General features: G+C 35.1%; 1 protein-coding gene across 1 annotated transcript; it reads left to right on the forward strand.

The window, feature by feature from the left end:
- The first annotated feature begins 309 nt into the window (after positions 1-309).
- On the forward strand, positions 310-22,488 carry LOC139848867 (WAT1-related protein At5g40240-like). Its single transcript, XM_071838553.1, has 7 exons — positions 310-521; positions 627-692; positions 20,953-21,069; positions 21,399-21,633; positions 21,737-21,895; positions 21,987-22,138; positions 22,323-22,488. Exons 1-7 carry the CDS (start codon positions 310-312, stop codon positions 22,486-22,488), a joined length of 1,107 nt encoding a protein of 368 aa, XP_071694654.1.
- Positions 22,489-22,705: the final 217 nt, after the last annotated feature.

A 22,705-nucleotide genomic window follows, 5' to 3' on the forward strand; every position in this document is an offset into this window, starting at 1 on the left:
CAATAATTCATGTTAATATAAAATAGACTTGATAACCTGTGATTCACGTGTTTGGAAAGTCTTAAAAAAAAACATTAAATTGACAAAGCACCGAATCAAGATGCATCAAAAATTCAAAACCATTTACCATAAAATACAGTATATTTTCTTTCTCATAGTAGGTGAAGACGTCACTTGATACTTTATGTTTAGCATGTACCACATGGTATAGATATATATGTGTGCGTGTGTGTTCAAAAGCTGTGAAAGAATTTCTTCTTTTCAACTCTTATTTATCTCCCTGAATTCGTGAGCGACAAAATTAAAGATATGTCGGTAATAACGAAATTAGAGACGTGGTCATGGACGGATGATGTGCTGCCCTTTGTTGCTATGCTTATGTTAATATTTTTCGATACAGGGGTACTAACAATAGTCAAGGCTGCTATGAATGACGGTTTGGGTAGTATTTCATATGTTGTTTACCATAACGCTTTGGGAACATTGATTCTTCTTCCATTTCTCCTAGTTCATATGTTCAGGTTTACAATCTTTAAATTCATCACCTGAATCTTTTGTGGTCAATTTAGCTATATATGAAGATTGTAATACCAATGATCTGATCATACTACTTGATTCGTGTACAGAAATGCTGGGCGTCCTCGGCTTACTTTTTATATTCTGTTCAGATTATTCATCCTTGGTCTTCTTGGGTAAGCCTGCAATTTAGTCATTTACTAGGACTCGTAGGTAGGGGTGTTCAAAACCGGATATCCGAAAATTCGGATATCCGAATTTCGGATATCCGAAATTTCGGATAGTAGATTTTGTCATCCAATATCCGAATCCGAAATTTCGGATATCCGATTTTCGGATATCCGAAATTTCGGATTCGGATATCAGATTATCCGAATATCCGAAATTTACTTTTCTAAAGCAAACTTTTGATTTGCGAGATTGAACTATAAGTTATGTTTCTGTATTATATCTTCATCTTCACATATATATACTAAAACAACGGGCATCTTCATATCTTGGATCAAACGTGTAAGTTGGCAGGGACACGCTAACCCTGTGTGCCGTAGCACCCACCAATCCCACCCCGAAAGAGACCTGTGCCGGCAAAGTACCTCCTCCCAGTACCCACAGTGGCGGCAAGGCGATTTTTACCCCAGCTAGCTAGACCCCCGAAGCACTTCACAAATTTCCCCCCGGAGGGAGAAATAATTCCATGCGGGGCGCCCAGACTGAGAATTGAACTTGCGCCTTACTTGGATCAAAGCTTCCCCCACTGTGGGCCCAGGGATCAAAGGCATCGGGTACCACTGAGCTATAAGCTCGTTGGTAGTACAAGCCATGGGAGATCCCACTTGTAATTACATTAACTGTATCTCAAAATGGATAGAAGATACCACCACACCGAGCGGTAGGCTAATATGAAAATTTTAAAGAAGCTAACATTTTTCTTATGAGAAAAGAATGATGGTTATTGAAAATGACTATAAAGAATTGTAGTGAGGTAGCTGTGGTGAATAAATGGAATTCTTAAGTTTTAACAATTGTTAAGAACGACATACCGATTCCTATACATTACGGCTCTCCATGATGTTATAAAATATACAGCTGTTATATCATTGTTACATGGAATTGCTGATTAGTGATTACAATCATCAATAGAATTTCAGAATCCATAAGCTTATTCCCCATTATAATTATAATATAAAAATATATTTAAAATAAGTATATGCAATTTCGGATATTCGGATATCCGAATATCCGGAAAATTTTGAAAAGTGCTATCCGAAACCCGAATCCGAAAAATCGGATATCCGATTTTCGGATATCCAAAAATCCGGATATCCGATTTTTCGGATCGGGTTTTCGGATTTTTCGGATTTTTCGGATTGCGGATTCGGATACGGATATTATGAACACCCCTACTCCTAGGTGTTGTGACTCCAATGTCCCCGTCGAACTTTTTCTTTATTTTATTTTTTATGTTTTCAACAGCTAAAATAATGCCATTTTAGTACTCCATATGTTTTCAAACTTAGCCGTTTGAGATTTTGAGCGACTAACTTTTGTGTTTTCCTTAAAAGTACAACACTACCAACCATAAATCAAAACACATATTCTCTTTTTATTCTATATAATTCATCATTGAAATGAACACTATTTTTCCACTTCTTACGATGACACATTGACACTACATAGAAATTACCCATCACAAGTAATATTCATCATCAAAACGTTTTAATTTTTACTGAAAAAGCTGAAAGTATCAACCGTATAAGCTAACGACGTTATATTAAAATTTGAATAATGAATATATTTGATTGATAATAACGTGCTTACTGTTGTGAAACATTAAATGTTTATCTATAAGTCATATGGAATGACAATTTTCTGTATCAATACCATTTCATCTACATTCACATTTATAATTGAAAGAATAGTAAATGTACAGTTAATTTTAGTAGTATAAACTAGTGTTAGGATGCCGCGATGCCGTAGTACCGTGTAAAATTTTTGTGGCAATGTTTAGAAAAAATTGTAGGGAAAAAGAAGGGTAAAAATAACAAAATAAGAAGTAAGCATAACGTTATTATTTTTTTTTATGAAAATTAGTTAAAAAAAAAGGGGGCAACATTTCTGTACAGTCCTTTAGTAAAGTTTGTAAGGGAGAATGAGGAGGAGAATTTAAAAAAAGAAAAAGAAAAAACACTGTTTATGCACAACGTACAAGTCGATAAAGTGTAAGAGTGGTTGCTTTTCAATTACCGTTCCCACACTATGTCTAATGGTGTATCCTAGAGAATACACGCATAAAAAACACCATTTTTATACAGAAAAATGGATCTAGCAACATAAAACATAACGATATTCGGCAGTCTTCAGTATTCGCCGCCCAGCGTACAGCAGGCCGCCCAGCGTCAAGCGTAAGCCCTGCAGGCAGCTTCTATGCATAAGCCCTTTAACTCAGCGCGTGAACGGCACACAGCCACGTCAGCACACGCCACCGACATTCCGGATACTTCACGTAACAGAACCATTCAGTGATTGACACGTGTATCCCGTGAATTTCGGACATTCTGTGCCTATAAATAGACCTCCTGGGTCACCACATTTTACATCATTCTGATCTGAACTTCAGTCAGAGAGAAGTACACTTTCTCTCTCACACAATTCTTTCTCACTCTAAACATACATTAGCCGCTTAGCAGCAGTACGCTATACAGATCAATTTCAGATTGATCCTCAGATTGATTGAGGCCACCCCACGGATCATCCATCCGTGTTCCGGGTCTGCAGAGATAATTTCTCGAGGGCAAACAACAATCAACATTATACGCCACACGCTGAGCAGCTATTGTCTTGTACTGGTACCTTACAGCCGCTATACGAAAAATCGTACCAACAAATGGTGCCACCCGTTTTAAAGGATCACTCAACTCTCAAGAGCACCAAAAGGCGTAATCGTCAGATAACACCCATTGAAGCAAACATGATACATTCATGGCAAGCCGGACAACGGAGAAAGGAAGAAGTATTAGAAGATTGGAAGCAGGAATTGATTGCTTTTCCTTCCATGTTTAATACTAATCCATCTGATGCTCCTGTAGTCATTGAAGCTCGAATAGCAAACTGTGTTGTTGGCGGAATATATACTCATACAGGAGCATGAGCAATATCATGTATGAGCATTGTTTTGTGCAATTACCAGAAAGAGTTAAGGAGCAGTTGAAAGACACATTTGTTCCCTTATCAAGTTTTGCTAATCATCCATCATGGTCAGAAGGAAGCATAATGTTGGAAGTAGTTTTGGGAAAAACACCATTCAAACGAACAGCTTATATCGAGTTTTTAGTTGTTAAAGCAAATTCACAATATAATGTCATTCTAGGTCGATCAGCTATGATGATATTTGGAGCTATAACATCAACGGTCCATGGCATAATGAAATTTCCTACACCAGCTTGTATTGCCACGCTATACGCTGAACGAAGAAGAGCAATAGAATGTGTGCAAATAAACAGAACAGTTGTTGATCCAATTGTTCATGAAGACGGTTCAGTGTCATCGAATCCAGAATTTCCAGATCAGATAATTACCATTGGAAACACAATAGCAAAAGAAATACTCCGTAAAAGAAAAGCTTTACAAAATCTTAGCAACAAATTTGGATATTTTTGCGTGGCAAGATTCTGATATGACTGGAGTACCACGTCATGTAGCTGAACATAAGCTTGGTGTGAATCCTAATATCCCGCCAGTGTGTCAAAAGAAAAGAGGCATGGCTCCAGATCGAACAAAATTTCTCAGAGGAGAAGTTAAAAAATTGGTGGATGCTGGAATATTGAGGGAAGTAAAATACCAGACATGGGTAGCAAACCCGGTTATGGTAAGAAAGTCAGATAATTCATGGAGGATGTGTGTAGACTTCACAGATCTAAATAAATCATGTCCAAAGGACAATTATCCTTTACCAGAAATTGATTGGAAAGTGGAGTCTATAAGTGGGTATCAGTTTAAATCCTTTTTGGATGCATTCAAGGGATACCATCAAATCCCCATCGCAATTCGAGATCAAGATAAAACAGCATTCCACACACCAGATGGAATTTTTTGCTACATCATGATGCTTTTTGGATTAAAGAATGCAGGAGCAACTTATCAACGTGTGATTGATAAAGTATTTAAGAGTCAAATAGGCAGGAATGTAGAGGCCTATGTTGATGATATTGTTGTCAAGAGTCATACAGAAGACAGCATGCTCAGAGATACTCTTGAAACATTCGAATCATTAAGAAGAGTTAACATGAAGCTAAATTCTAAAAAATGCACTTTCGGTGTAGAAGAAGGCAAATTTTTAGGATATATTGTTACAGAAAGAGGAATTAAGGCTAATCCGAAAAAGATTCAAGCAATTGAAGATATGGTATATCCTAAAACAAAGAAAGAAGTTCAAAGCTTGAATGGAAGATTGGCAGCTTTGACAAGGTTTTTATCAAGAGCAGCAGATCGATCACTACCATTTATGAAGGTTTTAAAGAGTTGTTTGAACAAAAAAGATTTTAAGTGGACAGAAGAAGCAGAAAAAGCTTTTCAAGATATTAAGCGGCTCTTAAAAGAATTACCTACTTTAACTGCACCAATAGAAGGAGAAACGTTACTTTTGTATTTAGCTGCTTCCGCATAGGCCATTAGTTCAGTTTTAATCGCAGAACGGAAGGGAGTACAAATGCCTATATATTTTGTCAGTAAAACATTGCAGCAAAGTGAAGTTAACTATCCACCAATTGAAAAATTGGTGTATGCTTTAACACACACAGCTAGACGACTCAGACGTTATTTTCAGGCACATTCAATCCTGGTAATGACAGACCAGCCGATAAAACATATTTTGAGAAATCCAGAGTCATCAGGACGACTAGCAAAATGGGCAATTGAATTAGGAGAATATGAAATAAATTTCTCACCTCGACATGCAGTTAAAGGTCAAATTTTGGCAGATTTTTTATTAGAAACAACAGAAAAGGTTGATCATCCGCAAAACGTTAAAGCCAACAATAATGTTTGGGAATTGCACACTGATGGTGCATCAAGTGAGGAAGGTGTTGGTGCAGGGTTAGTACTTACCAGTCCAGAAGGCGAAGAGCATACATATGCATTGAGGTTTTGTTTTTATGCATCTAACAATGAAGCAGAGTATGAAGCATTGCTCTCCAGTCTCCGCATAGCGTCTGAAATGGGAATAAAATATTTGCGTGCATATGTCGATTCTCAAATTGTAGCACATCAGGTTAATGGAGGGTTTGAAGCCAAAGATGTCTCTATGAAACAGTATTTGCAGTTGGTTGAAAAAATTTCAAAAAATTTTGAGAACTTGGAAGTTGTGCAGATACCCAGAAATAAAAACAAAAAAGCAGATGTTTTGAGCAAATTAGTAACATTAACATTTGATCATTTGCATAAGAAGGTTTTAGTGGAAGTCTTAAAAGATAAATCGGTTGATGAAAAAGTAGTAATAGCAACAGTTGAAGAAGGGGAATCATGTTGGATAACCCCCTATGTGAAATATTTGCAGGACGGAACACTGCCAACAGATGCTATGGAAGCAAGACGGATAAGAGTTAGTGCTCCACTTTATGTCCTAGAAAATGGAGTGCTTTATAGAAAATCCTTCAGTGGTCCAAATTTAAGGTGTTTAACACCACAGCAAGCAATCAATGTAGTAAAAGAAATGCATGAAGGATTATGTGCACAACATTCCGGTTATAGAACTGTGGTTGGACGGATTATGCGACAAGGATATTATTGGCAGTCAATTTACAAAGATACAGCAGAAGTAATCAAGACATGTGATGCCTGCCAGCGGCATGGAACCGTACAGCGTTTACCCAAATACGATTTAATCTCAGTATCATCGGCATGGCCATTTTGTGAATGGGCAATTGACATAGTAGGCCCATTTCCAAGAAGTGTGGGAAATGCAAAGTTCTTGGTTGTTGCAATTGATTTCTTCAGTAAGTGGGTTGAAGCGAAGGTATTGGTAAAAATAACTGGTGAAAATATAAAGAAATTTGTGTGGAACGACATTGTGTGTAGATATGAATTACCAAATGAAATTGTCAGTGACAACGGTAAACAGTTTGCAGATAACCCCTTCAAAAGTTGGTGCAAAGAGCTAAACATCAAACAAACATTTACCTCAGTTGCTCACCCACAAGCCAATGGGCAAGTTGAAGTAACAAACAAAGAAATTGTAGCCGGCATAAAGGCTAGGTTGGGTTTGAGCCAGACTAAGTGGGTGGATGAAGTGCCATATGTATTGTGAGCTCACCGCACAACGCCAAAACGGAGCACGGGTGAAACACCATTCAGTTTGGTATATGGCACAGAGGCAGTGATACCAGCTGAAATCCGTGTTCCAACACAAAGGATTTTGGCATTTGATATTGAAAATAATTCATCCATCTTACGTGAAAACTTGAATTTATTGGAAGAAAGGCGAATCATGGCCGCCATCCGTCAAGCGGATGCAAAACAAAAAATGGCAAAATATTATAATAAGCGAGTCAGATATGTGCAATTCAAGGAGGGGGATTTAGTGTTAAGAGATAATGAGGCAAGTAGGCAGGAAAAACAAGGGAAGTTAGGACCACGCTGGGAAGGCCCATATAAAGTTGTAAAGACACATCCTAATGGGTCATATACCCTCTCAGCGCCCTCCGGCGAAGAAATTCCACGAACATGGAATGCAATGAGCTTAAAGAAATTTTATGCGTAGTATTGCATGTTCGAATATCTTGATCAACTATTTAGAGCATGAGATGCAATCATAAATGTAAAAATTTCTTATGGCATATTATTCATAACTTTTATCCAGCCAAGGATTTTAATCAGATGTCACAAAGCTGTGTGTCATCCCTGCCCCCAAAAGAGAAGTTTTTTCCTCGGTGGCAGAAGTTCAATCATAAATAAAAGATTGAAATGGCAGCGGATAACGTAGAAATCCGCTGAGCATCCAGGCAATGGAATGTGTCTACGACCGTCATGACGTAAAAATTATACAAACAGTATATGACTAGTCATAATTTTGATTGTTCAAATCAAACATATAAAGCTTTGGCAAAATTATCAACAAAGTAAAAAACATTTATATACATTACATAATCAACAGATAACACAAGCAATACAGATTACAACTTCAAATTTAGAACATCGTCTACCAATGTAGCAGCATTATTACACAAATTTTCTAATTCAGGAAAAGACAGATGCTCTATTTCATCACCAAGCACTTTAAGTTTGTCTTCTGCATCTGGCTTCAACTGAGATATAAGAGACTCATGCAAAGACTTTGAAAAGTCAGGTATATCATTTTTCAACCTCTCTAAAAACCTTATCCGCTCAGCGTCCAGCGCAACAGTTATAAATTCGTCGAAAGGCTCAGTTAATTTCTTAGAAGCAAAGACATTCTTTATAATCTTTGGCACACCAGCACTAAGTCGCTGGGTCTCACCCTTGCTTAGTTCCAGTTGCTCCTTCAGGGACGTTTCAGACTAAGTTAATGTATCGATTTTATGCAGATACCATTTTTCCTTTGTTGCCATTTGTACATAACGAGCCTTTGCAGCATTTTTTGCGGCAACAGCAGCCTCTAATTCAAGCTTGGCAATCTTCAGTGCCTTTGTATCTTTTTTAATTTTTTCAGATTTGTCACGATGCATTTGGTCAGAGCGTTCTAAACGCTTCAGATTATTGAATTCAGATGCAATATTTCAAATAATGCCTTGTGCTTGACATTTTCGGGCGTCACCATCAGATAAGCTCTCAAAGAATTTAATAAGTGAAGGCGACAACATCGCTTCAAGATACTTCATAAAATCCTCATAATTACCAGGAGAACCAGCTAAGAGAGTTGTTAAGCCAGCATTATCTAAATTAGGAATGCTAATTTGTGAACTGCTTTCTCCTATTTTGTTATGCTGAGCGGGAGGCGGAAGAGCAAGCTTCCTCTGTGCTTCTTTTTCCGCTGCCATGGCTGGATTAAAATAACATTTGTTATTCAAGAAGTTTTTCCAATCCACAAAAGAAGATTCACAATTCAATATTGGGTATTTATCAGGATCAACATTATAATAACCACCATTGCTGGGCATATGGAAAAAGCAATAAAGGTTTTCTTCTGCTATTGATTCAAAAGAGAGGTTACCAGCAGCACGACGTTTCTTCGAATTTGCTCGACTTAAAGGAGCATCCTCATCATCCTCAAGCTCATTTTCTCACAGACTATTCTCAAGCGTCTCATCAACCAATTTTTCAGATACAAATTGTAGTTCATTAAATATGGTATAACGGAAGGCGACGAGCGGAGTAATCACTACAAACACAAGCATACAGTAATTATTATACAGATAATAACATTAGATAACCAAATATTAATCAGAATATACCTTTGTTTTTCAACATAACAATGGCACAGTCACGAGTTTCTGCATCCCACTCAGCATTAAGGGAGCATAACGAGAGCATATGTTCTGGATATTGACGGTTTGGAATCTTCTCTTTTTTAATTGCATTTAACAATTTTCGCTCATCAGGAGTTATCCTAGGATGAATAACTTTGGGAGGATCAAGTGTTGTACGCCAGTAACGAGCTTTCAAGCAATCGTTGGGAACCACTTCGCTATTAATAAAGAAAAAAGTACTCTGCCAGTTTTCATTGGTATCACCAGAATTAAGCAAAAACCCGTCCAGAGTAAGACAAAACCATCCTTTATCAAATGATTTTATAGTCGCAAGATTAGAAAAAGGCGTACAGATGGTGTTATATTCCGGGCCATACAGTACATCTCAAACAGCATGATTTTACGAATGGACATAGGTTCAAATTGCCCAACACTAACACCATAAAAGCAACAAACATCCAAGTAGAATTTCGTAAACGGGATATGAAGATGAGAAAAGTATAAAGCACGGCCGTAAATAGCAACATTCCCTGAAGGAGGATGAGATGCACGATCATGCGGGCCAGGAATAACAGCATCAGCCCCAAAAAATTTGGGAAAAGCAATTCTGACACGATCGAGATAGATTGAGGAGATTCTGCTTGGAATATCTTCAACATTAAAAATAGCCATTGATTGGGTAGTTAAGAAAGGAATTTTTGACAGAAGTTTAAGGTAGATGAAGGAAATAAATTTGGCTCGAAGTAAATATGATGCAGTAAAAATTGGGTAATAAATATCGAAGTGAAAGATGAATAGTTGGCGGTTAATCGTGTGGATGACATGGTGCCACGTGTTAACTGAGTAAATATGCGGGAAAAGAAAATATTGGAAAATACAATTCAAAATCAAAAAAAGGGACACTTTTTGCAGACAATGATCAAAAAGTAACTGACATGGCAGGAAAAAGTTCGGCTACATCAGGTTCTTGTTCCCGAGGAAAAAGCCATTACTTATTTTTTAATTTAATGACTTTATTTTTTGCAAAAATAAAGATATTAAACTGGGGGGACTTAATGGTGTATCCTAAAGGATACACGCATAAAAAACACCATTTTTATACTGAAAAATGGATCTAGCAACATAAAACATAACAATATTCGGCAGTCTTCAGTATTAGCCGCCCAGCGTACAGCAGGCCGCCCAGCGTCAAACGTAAGCCCTGCATGCAGCTTCTATGCATAAGCCCTTTAACTCAGTGTGTGAACGGCACGCAGCCACGTCAGCACACGCCACCGACATTCTGGATACTTCACGTAACAGAACCATTCAGTGATTGACACGTGTATCCCGTGAATTTCGGACATTCCGTGCCTATAAATAGACCCCCTGGGTCACCACATTTCACATCATTCTGATCTGAACTTCAGTCAGAGAGAAGTACACTTTCTCTCACACACGGTTCTTTCTCACTCTAAACATACATTAGCCGCTTAGCAGCAGTACGCTATACGGATCAATTTCAGATTGATCCTCAGATTGATTGATGCCACCCCACGGATCATCCATCCGTGTTCCAGGTCTGCAGAGATAATTTCTCGAGGGCAAACAACAATCAACATTATACGCCACACGCTGAGCAGCTATTGTATTGTATTGGTACCTTACAGCCGCTATACGAAAAATCGTACCAACCATGTCAATTAGTATGTAGTAGTAAAGTAATTAGTATATGTAGTAATTTTGATGAAAGTTAGTTAAAAAAAAATGGGAGCAATTTTTTTTGTACAGTCCTTTAGTAAAATTTTTAGGGGAGAATAAGGAGGAGAGATTAAAAAAAAAAAAAATACCGTAGTGCATTAGTAGCCTTGTAGGTACAACTGTGTATGTAGAACGTACAAGTTGGTAAAGCGTAAAAGTGGAAATATTCAGTTACTATTCCGAAACTTTCTCTATTAGTATATAGTAATAAAATAAAATAATAATAATAATAATAATAATAATAATAATAATAATAATAATAATAATAATAATAATAATAATAATAATAATAATAATAATAATAATTATTATTATTATTATTATTATTATTATTATTATTATTATTATTATTATAATGACATATTGAAATGTTTTGATTCTGAATAGTTTCTGTAAGGATCGATCAATTGATTAAATACAAATTAAGGTCAACTAACTTTTGAAAAACGTATTTAGTTTAATTATGGCCGGCCACTGCACTTGGTGATTGAACGTAGATATACACTTAAAAAATACTAGTAGTTTTCACCACGTTCTATTAACGTGCTAAGATGAGTAATGTTTTAATAACTTGTGCAGTTATATATAAGGGATTAAAACAAATTTATCTAATCTAATATACCGAGTAATATCAGTAGTTAGAGACAAACAAACTTTTTTTCCTTTTTAAGTGACGAAATTAGGACAAATTCTTTTTTGGGAAATTGACAGAAATTCACTTTTTAAAAAAAAATTCAAGCAATATACACTTTTTTCTAAAAAATTGGCAATATACACCATTCGGTAGAACATCATTTTGGTCGACCACCATACACATTGGTCGACCACCTTATTTTTCAAGGTGGTCAACCAAACTTCATTAAGTTCTTGGTCGACTATCATGTAAACATGGTCGACTACTACCTCATTTAAACATGGTAGACCACCAATACAAAAAATAACTCGGGCGACCACATGTTTGGTCGACTACTAAACTATGTTTAAAAAAGTTTGGTGTTTTCAATGCTTAAAGCACTATCATTTTAACTCAATTTCAATTGGATGAAAACTAACCGGGACACCATTTTCAATACATTTTATAAAACGAAATTAATATTCATTAAATGATTTACATGAGAATTCTTTACATGAAAGCATATATCTTCTGCCACCCTAAATTTCTCAAATACTTTGCATAACATCCACATGTCCTTTGACCAAGCAACGTGCCAAGCAACTATGGCATACATCATCACCTCATCTCCATACTCAGAACACCTGCAGTCATTCAAAATTTTTGAAACATATTTTGATAGTCGACCAAGTATTTGGTCGCCCGTCTCTTTTTTTGTATTGGTGGTCGACCATGTTTAAATGAGGTGGTAGTCAAACATGTTTATAAGGTAGTCGACCAGACACTGAATGAAGTTTGGTCGACTACCTTGAAAAATGAGGTGGTCGACCAAGGTATCTGGTGGTCGATCAAAATGATGGTCTAACGAATGGTGTAAAAAGATAATTTTTTTTAAAAAAATGTATTTTGTAAGAAAACTTTAAAAAAGTGTATTTTGACGAATTTCCCTTCTTTTTTAGGGACAAATATTAAAGGTACCCTTAATAATCAAAAGTATTTTACATTGCAATACATATCTATAGTTTCTATTAAAATCCTATAATGATGATGTCATTATTAGGCTAATTCATTTGTTAAGAAAAAAAAAAAAATCTAGGTCACTTAGATGATGTCATTAATCTTAAGTATTTTATTATTAAAAAAAATTGTACTTATAGTAACTAATTATTTAATAACTTAAATAATAATGTAATTATTATTTGATATATTAATTACTTAATTAAAAATTAGAAAAAAACAACATAAAAACAAATAATATTTTTAAAACATGATCTTTCTGTTGAAGTATTTTTAGTCGAAATATTAAGGTTACGTTTTTATTCTAATTCATCTTTAATTCTTTCTTAATTAAAGATATTTAATATATTATACGGAGTGTATATATATTAGATATAAATAAATAAACCCCAAGGATTTTCTTGGTGTGTGAGGCGTAAAAGATAAGCAGGAACAAAAGCTCAAGTTTTATTATTATTTTTCATTCGAGAAAGATAATATCTACGGAGTATTTGTTTTTGTACAAAAAAGGTACCGTAGTAAGTTTTACTTCTATTTTCCAAGTTACAAACAATATTGGATTTTGTTTTCGAGTTATATACGGACTCATCTGATTGGTGTTGTAGTTCATTTATTCTGACCAAGTGAAGTAAAACAATATGTTTGTAAAAACAACGACAAGTTTCTTAGTTGGAATTCGTGGTTCAACGGGTCATTAAACTAAACGATTTTAACATTTACATTACATTTAACTGTTTCGTTTAAACAAACCCGTAATACCACGGGTCATTTCACTAGTTTTTAGTATAAAATGGGTTAGGAAGCGCCACGTTACAATTTAAAAAAGAAATAAAAAAGACATAAATAGCTGGTGTCAAGATAAATAATTGATTATTTACTTCATGTTTTAGTATATGTTATAATAATATAATAATAAAATAATAATAATAATAATAATAATAATAATAATAATAATAATAATAATAATAATAATAATAACAATAACTAGAAAAAGGAGCCCGCGCGATGCCGCAGGGCCTTTGAGTTGCATATTCATAGTTAAGGGAGCGTATTATAGGTGTGTATATGTATTGAATATAGTCCGAGGTATTGAGCGGTTTTTTTAAAGTGTCCGTTTCGCGTATAGTTAGTCCCGTTGTGTTCGTAAGATTTTTTTGAATTGAACGGTGGGCTCGGAAAAATTTAACTCGCACCGAGCGAGAAGATAGGGCCCGCTAAAAATTCGGGTGGAATTAGTTTCTTTTATTTTAATAAAATTGTATATTTACACTTTTTACCCCTAAGAAAATGTAAACTTGAAGGGTCGTTGTGTAAATTGAGGCAAAGGTGAGGGGCCGAATGCAGTGTGAACGCAAACTCAAAACTACAATCCTAAACAATTGAAACTACAAAAATCTTGGTGGCTTTTAGTATAATAACTAGTCCAGACCGGCCCGTGCGTTGCGGCGGGGACTTTCGGGCTGCGTATTCATATTTAACGTAGCGTTGTGTATTTACAGAGGGGAACACGGCCCATGTGTTAAGCGTCGTTTTAGATGTCGATGTGTTAAGCATTTTTTAAAAAATTATTCGTTTCGAACGTAGTTAGTTTTGTTTTGTTCAATAAATTTTTTCGAGTGTAACGGTGCTGTCGGAAAAATTTAACTCGCGGCGAGCAGAAAGATACGGGTTGTCGTTGTGTTTAGTGTATTTTAAAAAGTGTTCATTTAAAACGTGTTTAGTTTCGTTTTCTTCATAAAATTATTTCGAGTATGACGCTGCCGTCGAAAAAATTTAACTCGTGTCGAGCGGGAAGATACGGGTTGTCGTTGTGTTTAGCGTTTTTTTAAAATTTGTCCGTTTCGCGTATAGTTAGTCCCGTTGGGTTCATAAGATTTTTCTGAATTGAACGGTTATCTCGAAAAAATTTAACTCGCACCGAGCGAGAAGATAGGGCCCGTTATAAATTCGGGTGGAATTAGTTTCTTTTATTTTAATAAAATTATATATTTACACTTTTAATCCCTGAAAAAATGTAAATTTGAGGGGGCGTTGTGTAAATATAGCCGAAGTTGAGGGACCGTTTGTAATGTGAACGCAAACTCATAACGACAATACGATATAACTGAAACTACACTTCTCCACCACTTTTAGTATATAAAGTATTAATTAATATTAATATTAATATTAATATTAATATTAATTAATTGCCTACCCAATGTGTAAATATGTTTGCTGTTCGGTAAACTAGGGCTGAGCAAAAAACCAAAATTAACCGAACCATACCCGTTTTAACCGTAAAAACCGAACCGAATTAACCAAACCGAACGTATAACCGCGACTATGGTTAATGTTTTTTAATTAACCGAATTTTGTGGGGCGGTTATGAAAATATAGATTATCCACCCCAATTTAACCGCACCACACCATTATATATATATATATATATATATATATATATATATATATATATATATATATATATATATATATATATATATATATATATATATATTAGTGCACTACTAATATAAGTTTGGTTTATACTAATTAATACATAAAATTTGTATATATCTAAAATAAAATTTTTGAATAATGGTCGAATACTAAAACTGTGAGAAGAATCTGAGTTATATATTGTTATGGATTGTACTACTTCGTAAGTCGTTATATCTGAAGATTAAAATGAAAATATTTTTCTCTCGTCGACTGACCGTAAATAATGTAACGGCCCAATTCATGATTAGGATTTCATTAGATTATGTTTACAACATCATTAACGTTTGATCAGTTACGTTGTGATGATATATTACACCATAAGAGATGTATACATATTAAATAAAATAGTATATAAATCATAATTTCTTTGAATTTAATTTAAATGTTTGGCGTTTTCCATCTACGTGAACATTTAGTTTGTTTAGGGTATACCTCTTTAAATGATATATTTCGTTACTTAGTGTCATTAAAATTAAAATCGTATACATCGTTATTCATTGTCCAAATTCATTAATTTTTCTATGTTGTGAATGGTTAACCAAATTAACCACTTTATATCTACACATTAACCATATTGACAGAATTGATAAAGCGTATAGTCTAACAACATGTACAACACATAAGTCCAAGAGTCTATCATTTTTCTAAAATCAATTGGTGATAGAGGGACTTTTCCTTAGTCTTATATGCATACATTTGTTTTTGTCCATGACCGATGTGGGATAACTTCCCAACACGCCCCCTCACATCGAGGCGTGGAACGGTTGTAGAGATGGCGGCAAGAGAAGAAGAAGAAAGCCTGACTCAATCTCTTTGTAGCGACGGCGGCACACACATGGGGGCCTGACTCGGACTCGCTGTAGAACAAGCCGTTCACCTTAGCTCTGATACCATGACAGAATTGATAAAGCGTATAGTCTAACAACATGTATAACACATAAGTCCAAGAGTCTATCCTTTTTCTAAAACCAATTGGTGATAGAGGGACTTTCCCTTAGTCTTATATGCATACATTTGTTTTTGTCCATGACCGATGTGGGATAACTTCCCAACACATATTAACTGAATTAACCAAACCGTTTTTTAATCGAACCGAACGGTTAAGAATCTTAATTAACCAAAGTTTCGGTTATGGAGGCGGGTGTTTTCATTAACCGCCCCCAACCGCCCCATGCTCACTCCTACGGTAAACTACTAAATGCCGTTGTTTCTTTTTTTTTTTTTTTTTTTTTTTTTGCGCGAAAGTTAGTATATACTATATACTAGTATGTTTTTGGCTGGTACAGATGCACAGCCCATGAACATATGTAACTTTTGCAAGTTTTCTAAAGTAAAATGTAAAAGAGGATACACCGTATGTTTTTATTAGATGGATTAAATATGTATGTATTTATTTAATTTAATTTCTATAATGAAGTCCAAATGTTACGCTTAATAGTTGAGGGCCTTTATTAATAGTTGAGGACCTTTATAAATGAAGGCCAAAAATTTTCAACAAAGCCCAAATTAGAGTTGCCAACATTCTGTTTGTTAATAACAGTGCCACGTGTAACTTTCTGAGATAGATAAAGAATATAAGTGAGTCTTTTAGTCCAGTGAAGAGCCAGCACGTGTGATTAAAGATGGTCTTGAAAAAATACTTTTTCTTATAGTATAGTGAGCCAGCACGTTGTTGGCAATCTTAGGATGATACTTTGGCATTTCGAATAAGTAGTCATCCCATAAACGTTGTGAGAAAATTTCACAATCACTTGGAATGAGATACATTGTATTAAAATAATTTCCCACTTAGACTATATTGCTCTCTAGAGTATAGTTGAATATATCCAATAGTATCTTCATCTAGCGTATAGAAAGAGACCACACAACTGCACCGTGTTTGCGCGTAGAAACCTCCAACAAGACCTACACAAAAGTCATTGAATACGCCATATTGTTGGTTTATTTTGGCTAGTAGAAGATATGTTTATCCCACATTGGTGGGAGGAAGATGTGAGGGGTGAGTGACTTGGTTATATAAGAGGGGCTAAGTCTTCATTCCAAATCGCACCAATCAATACACTTTAAGTATTTGATTATTTCTTTCTTTCTTACCCTTGTTTGAGAGTTGTATTAGTTAAATATTTTGGAGAGTGTAGTTGGCTTAAGAGAGTCGTCTATATCATTGTAACAATTTGTGATATAGTGTATTTCTCTCTTTGGGAGCCGGTGGTTTTTCTCCTGTTTTGGAGTTTTCACGTTAAATCTTGTGTTGTGTATTGTTCTTATTTCTTTACTATTATTGTTGGGCTGGGTGGTGGGAATTAGTGAGGCCGTAATTTCCCAACAACTGGTATCAGAGCGTCAGGTTTGACGGGGGTCTCGGTTATAGGAGTCGGAGTATGCTCTGTGGTTGACACGTGAGTGGATCGTCCACATCAGAAACGAGTTCTATTGATCGTATAGGGTATCTGGTTAGACAATATTTTTTCTGATTCGTAGTAATAGTTGGATTTGTTAGTGGCCTAGTTGTGGATTTCCGATTTAAAGGGTCCTGGCTACCTGCTACATCTTTTGGCTATTCGAAACGTGAGGAAAATCAGAGAAAGTTGTTGTCTATAGGATACGGATACGATGTCGAAGTTCAGTCCAATGAGGTTTGATGTAGAGAAATTTGATGGGATGATCAATTTTGGCTTATGGCAGGTTCAAGTCAAGGATGTGTTGATTCAGTCCGGTTTACACAAGGCTTTGAAGGGTAAACCCACCCTTGTTCCTGGCAGTGATTCTAGCAATAAGTTCGATGAAGAAGAATGGGATGATATGGATTTGAGGGCAGCAAGTGCGATTCGTTTGTGTCTTGCAAAGAACGTGCTTGCAAATGTGCACGGGTTATCAACGGCAAAGGAGCTTTGGGTTAAACTAGAGCAGTTGTACCAGGGCAAGGGCATCTCAAATCGGTTGTATCTTAAAGAACAATTTCATACTCTGCGTATGGATGGGGGTTCAAAGATTTCAGATCATCAAAGTATTCTTAACGGTATTGTTTCAGAACTGGAGGCTATTGGAGTTAAAACGGATGATGAAGATAAAGCTTTGAGGTTGATATTATCTTTATCATCGTCTTATGAACACATGAAACCTATTTTGATGTATGGGAAGAAAATTCTGAAGTTTGAAGACGTTACTAGCAAGCTCCTATCCGAGGAGAAAAGACTGGAAGGTAACGGGGTCTCGTCATCAGGAGATACGATAGTGTTGTGTTCGGATAGGCAGAAGAGAAACTCTAGAAAGAATCTGACATGCTGGAAGTGCGGGAAGACTGGACATGTAAGGGTTAATTGTCCCGGTGGAGCTAATCCGGCAAATGGCTCAAAAGACGCTAACATTGTCTCCGTTGTTACGGAGAGTGACGAATTCCTCTGAAGTCACGTCATCCTCATGGTGTGTCCGCGCCACCGTGGAAAGGGATGTTCGTTAGCGGTTCCACAATTACACATGGGCATTGGTTTGGCGTTGATGCAGGCTGTGTGGTGGAAACTGATGTTGTAGCTGATGGGACTTTCGGGAAAGCCAAACAAGGAAGTTGCACCATAAAGTTTCAGCTGGTTGTTCAACAACATGTGCCGAGGTGAAATGCTTGGAATGTGATATTCTAAGTGCTATACTCTTAATGGTGGAGTATGATAATTCTTGTTAAGAGTTATGATTGTCCGTGATGACAATGATTGTCGGTTTAGACAATGTTCGATGAAGATGCAAGTTTTGTCTCTTGGGAGATAATGTCAACGGCATGAAGATGAGGATCTTGAAGTTGTCGTCGAGGAAGCGTCTACATCGGTTATCCTTGCAATGTGGAAGCATGGTTATCTTCTTCTATCCAAAAGGTGGAGATTTGTTGGTTTATTTTGGCTAGTAGAAGATATGTTTATCCCACATTGGTGGGAGGAAGATGTGAGGGGTGAGTGACTTGGTTATATAAGAGGGGCTAAGTCTTCATTTCAAATCGCACCAATCAATACACTTTAAGTATTTGATTATTTCTTTTTTTCTTACCCTTGTTTGAGAGTTGTATTAGTTAAATATTTTGGAGAGTGTAGTTGGCTTAAGAGAGTCGTCTATATCATTGTAACAATTTGTGATATAGTGTATTTCTCTCTTTGGGGGCCGGTGGTTTTTCTCCTGTTTTGGAGTTTCCACGTTAAATCTTGTGTTGTGTATTGTTCTTATTTCTTTACTATTATTGTTGGGCTGGGTGGTGGGAATTAGTGAGGCCGTAATTTTCCAACACATATAACGATTGTTGTTGGCTTTTTCTAGTGCCAGGTAAGCCAACAACGAGAGCGTTTATACGCCTAACATGTAGGGATGTTAATAGATGTTTTCATTAGACATCTACCCGATCCATTTTATTAATGATGAATATGGATGATCTAAATGGATGAATAATAGATATGATTATGAATGGTTCGAATGATTTATGGATTGATTATGATGAAAGTTTAATATTAACGAACTTATTCGTGAACACCAGAAATACATGCATACATACATACATACATACATACATACATACATACATACATACATACACATGGACTAAAATATATGCATATATCCGTTCACATTTATATAGACATAAATTATATACTACTAAATTGCTACTCCGTATAAAACTATGTGAATATCATAAAATTCATATATCTCAAATATCTAATATTATTTGAGTTTTGTTTCTTTCTATTATCGACTAACTTTATAGCAAATCAAAATGCATACATCAATCATGTAAGTCAAATTTTACTCTAAATTATATAGCAAAGTCTTAATCAAGTGTAAATAACAATCAAAAGTAGCTCAAAGAATGTGTGGCTAACTAAAAATCTTAAAGATTACACGTAACATTTGGTTATATATTTATTTATAGTTGTAAAATATTTGTTAAATTGACGACAATGGTTACATGTTTTTGTATATCTATTTTATTATATCATATTAGGTTATATTAATTTATTTAACTTTTAGACAAGATCTCAAAGTGTAGCTGGTGAGGATTGAACATGGGTCTTCTTTGGAGATTTTCAAGCATCTAACCACTAAGCTACCCATTTGGATTATATATTTATATTTATTAAAAATACTTTAATGATTTCATTTGATAATATTTACTAATATTTTAACAACTTTTGAATATCCAACAAATATCTATTAACCCAATTAATCTAACAAATATAGATATGGACGGATGAACTGAAATTAAATAGATTTTAATACGGATATGAAATATAATATTTAAATGGATACGAATGTTAATGTCCAAAACATTCCATTCATATTGAATACATTATCATCCCTAGTAACAAGTGGTCTGGTATGTAATATTATTAAGGTATAAAGTCACAAGATACTAAAATAATATATTAATGAACATCTTTACATATACTGCAGAGCTAGTAGGGTGGCAGAGGGGTGCTCAGCCACCCTCAACTTTAGTTGTTTATCTGTTATCTATTGGTATTTTCATGAAGATCATTCAATTGGATGTTAAAATTTTCAGTTAGGGTTTGAAGTATAAGTGGTGGTTGCGGGTATAATTTGGGGGAGGAAATCATTTTCTCATTTTTAAATTAAATCCCTCAATTAATGTTTTATATTCTATTGTAACCCTAAAAACTGGTGCAAATTAATATTCCATCTTAAACTTGTAAATAAACATAATTTCTTTGAAATAGTCAATGTACATTCTTCATTTGTTAAATAACTTGTAATCATCAATCAAAAAGGGTTTATGCGGAGGATAACAAATTTTTATTACTCAACTGGACAGAGTTATTTTACGAACTTAAAATTTTATGAAAGTTTGTAGTGGACAACTAAATTGAGAGAAAAGAACTATAAAAAAATCACATACAAGTTTCGTTATTAATTTAACGTATCCGCTATTACAAATGATTGTTGGTTGTATTCGAACGACGTGTTCAACCCAAATTTTAAACCAACATGCCTAATTTGCCCATCATCATTATAGGATGCCTTAATATATATTTGATGTTTATAGATAAAGCTACATATATGCAAGATTATATAATGATGTTGTATTGACATGTAAAATTAAGCCACCCTAAACTTTGATTCCTGGCTCCGCCTCTGCATATACTGGTTGTTTTGCAGGCTCTGTATTTTTCAGATAGTTATGTATGTAGGTGTAAACTACAGCTCTCCAACCTTGTCAAGTGCTATCACCAACTTGATTCCCGGGAACACATTCTTGCTTGCGGCGACTTTCAGGTAGTATTGATTGAGGAACATGAATCACTTTATTCGCTAAAAAGTTAACGACTGATGATGATTCTGAAAGCCACTAAACTTCTGATATCTCAATAGGATGTTGAGATATAATAGTTTAAAAGATGTCATTAATCATTTAACTATGAAATCTCAATTTAGCACATTTAGACCATATTATGCACTTCAAAATATTTAGTCAGTTTTTCCAATTGGTTGTAAATTTAATGACCAATTTTCGGACTGCTTGGCGCACAATTTGAACCAAATATTTTGTACCCAAATACGTAGTGCATGAATTTACATTCATCTCATATCTCATACATATATAGGATGGAGAAAATAGACATTCGAAGTTCAAGCAGTCTATCAAAATTATTCGGTACGTTAATAGCAATATGTGGAGCAATGGTGGTCACATTTTATCAAGGACCACAGATTCTTCAGACAATCGCTTCTCCTGATACAACCAATCAACTTCTTTTATCACAACCATCAAATTGGGTGTTTGGAGGTGTAATTCTTGTCATTGGTGGAATCATTCGTTCCATATATTTTGTTTTACAAGTAAGATCTCAATATATTACGTACACAATAACCATTACTAGCTTCTAATTAACTAGATACTCGTATTATGTAAATCTAATAATTTGATTTATGCATTGATCAGACAGCAACAACTAGAGAGTACCATGATCAACAAACCATTGTATTTTTTTACGGTCTCTTTGGAACGATACAATGTATAGTTATATCCCCATTCCTAGAACCAAATCCAAAAGCTTGGGTGGTGAAACCTGGGATTAGCCTTATTGCAGTTGTTTTGGGGGTAAGTCAAGTAATAAACCTATATATACAAGCAATTTTTTTGTACCACTTTGGAGGTAGTAAATTAACTAGCTTGTTCTATACATTTGAAGGCGGTTTATTCTACCGTGTTTCATAGTAACATTGTGATATGGTGCTTACGGAAGAAAGGTCCAGTTTTTGTCAGCATGTTCTCACCTTTCTCAATAGTTACCGCACTCATATTGGGTGTCACATTTCTTGGTGATTCACTTCATTTAGGAAGGTAAATTAAATTTAAATTACTAATTAATAATAACAAAGACTATAAAAAGAATAAAATTTTCATCGCCACAAGTTTTTTACTTCTGTTATAATACCAAGTTAAAATATTTTAATTTGAATTGAATTTGAACTTGAACATACATATTGATTAATGTCTTGTTTTTGAATCTTGATTGTATATACAGCATCATTGGAGCCACCATAATTACGACTGGATTTTATGCTTTCATGTGGGGTCAGGCCAAAGAGAAGAGAAACTCACCAGTGATGATTGTGGAGGATTCAACCATTGTAAATGAAAGTGGATTATCAGACGAAAATGTTCCTATGCTTCGCCCGTCAATAAATTAATCAAACTGCTAGTGTTTAATATATATGAGCATCATCATTCGATCATTAATGTGTAAGCATACCAATGGATTGCATAAAAACAATGAATTGCATAGTACGTGTTTATTCTTTTGATACGCTCAAATGCTAGAGTATACATATTGCAACAGAGAGTAGTGTTTTGAGGGATGTAATAATTGTATGTTAGCAGCATTTGATGTTACGAGTTATAGAATAT

The sequence above is a fragment of the Rutidosis leptorrhynchoides genome, chromosome 5 (assembly GCF_046630445.1).
Source record: "Rutidosis leptorrhynchoides isolate AG116_Rl617_1_P2 chromosome 5, CSIRO_AGI_Rlap_v1, whole genome shotgun sequence".
Taxonomy (NCBI): domain Eukaryota; kingdom Viridiplantae; phylum Streptophyta; class Magnoliopsida; order Asterales; family Asteraceae; genus Rutidosis; species Rutidosis leptorrhynchoides.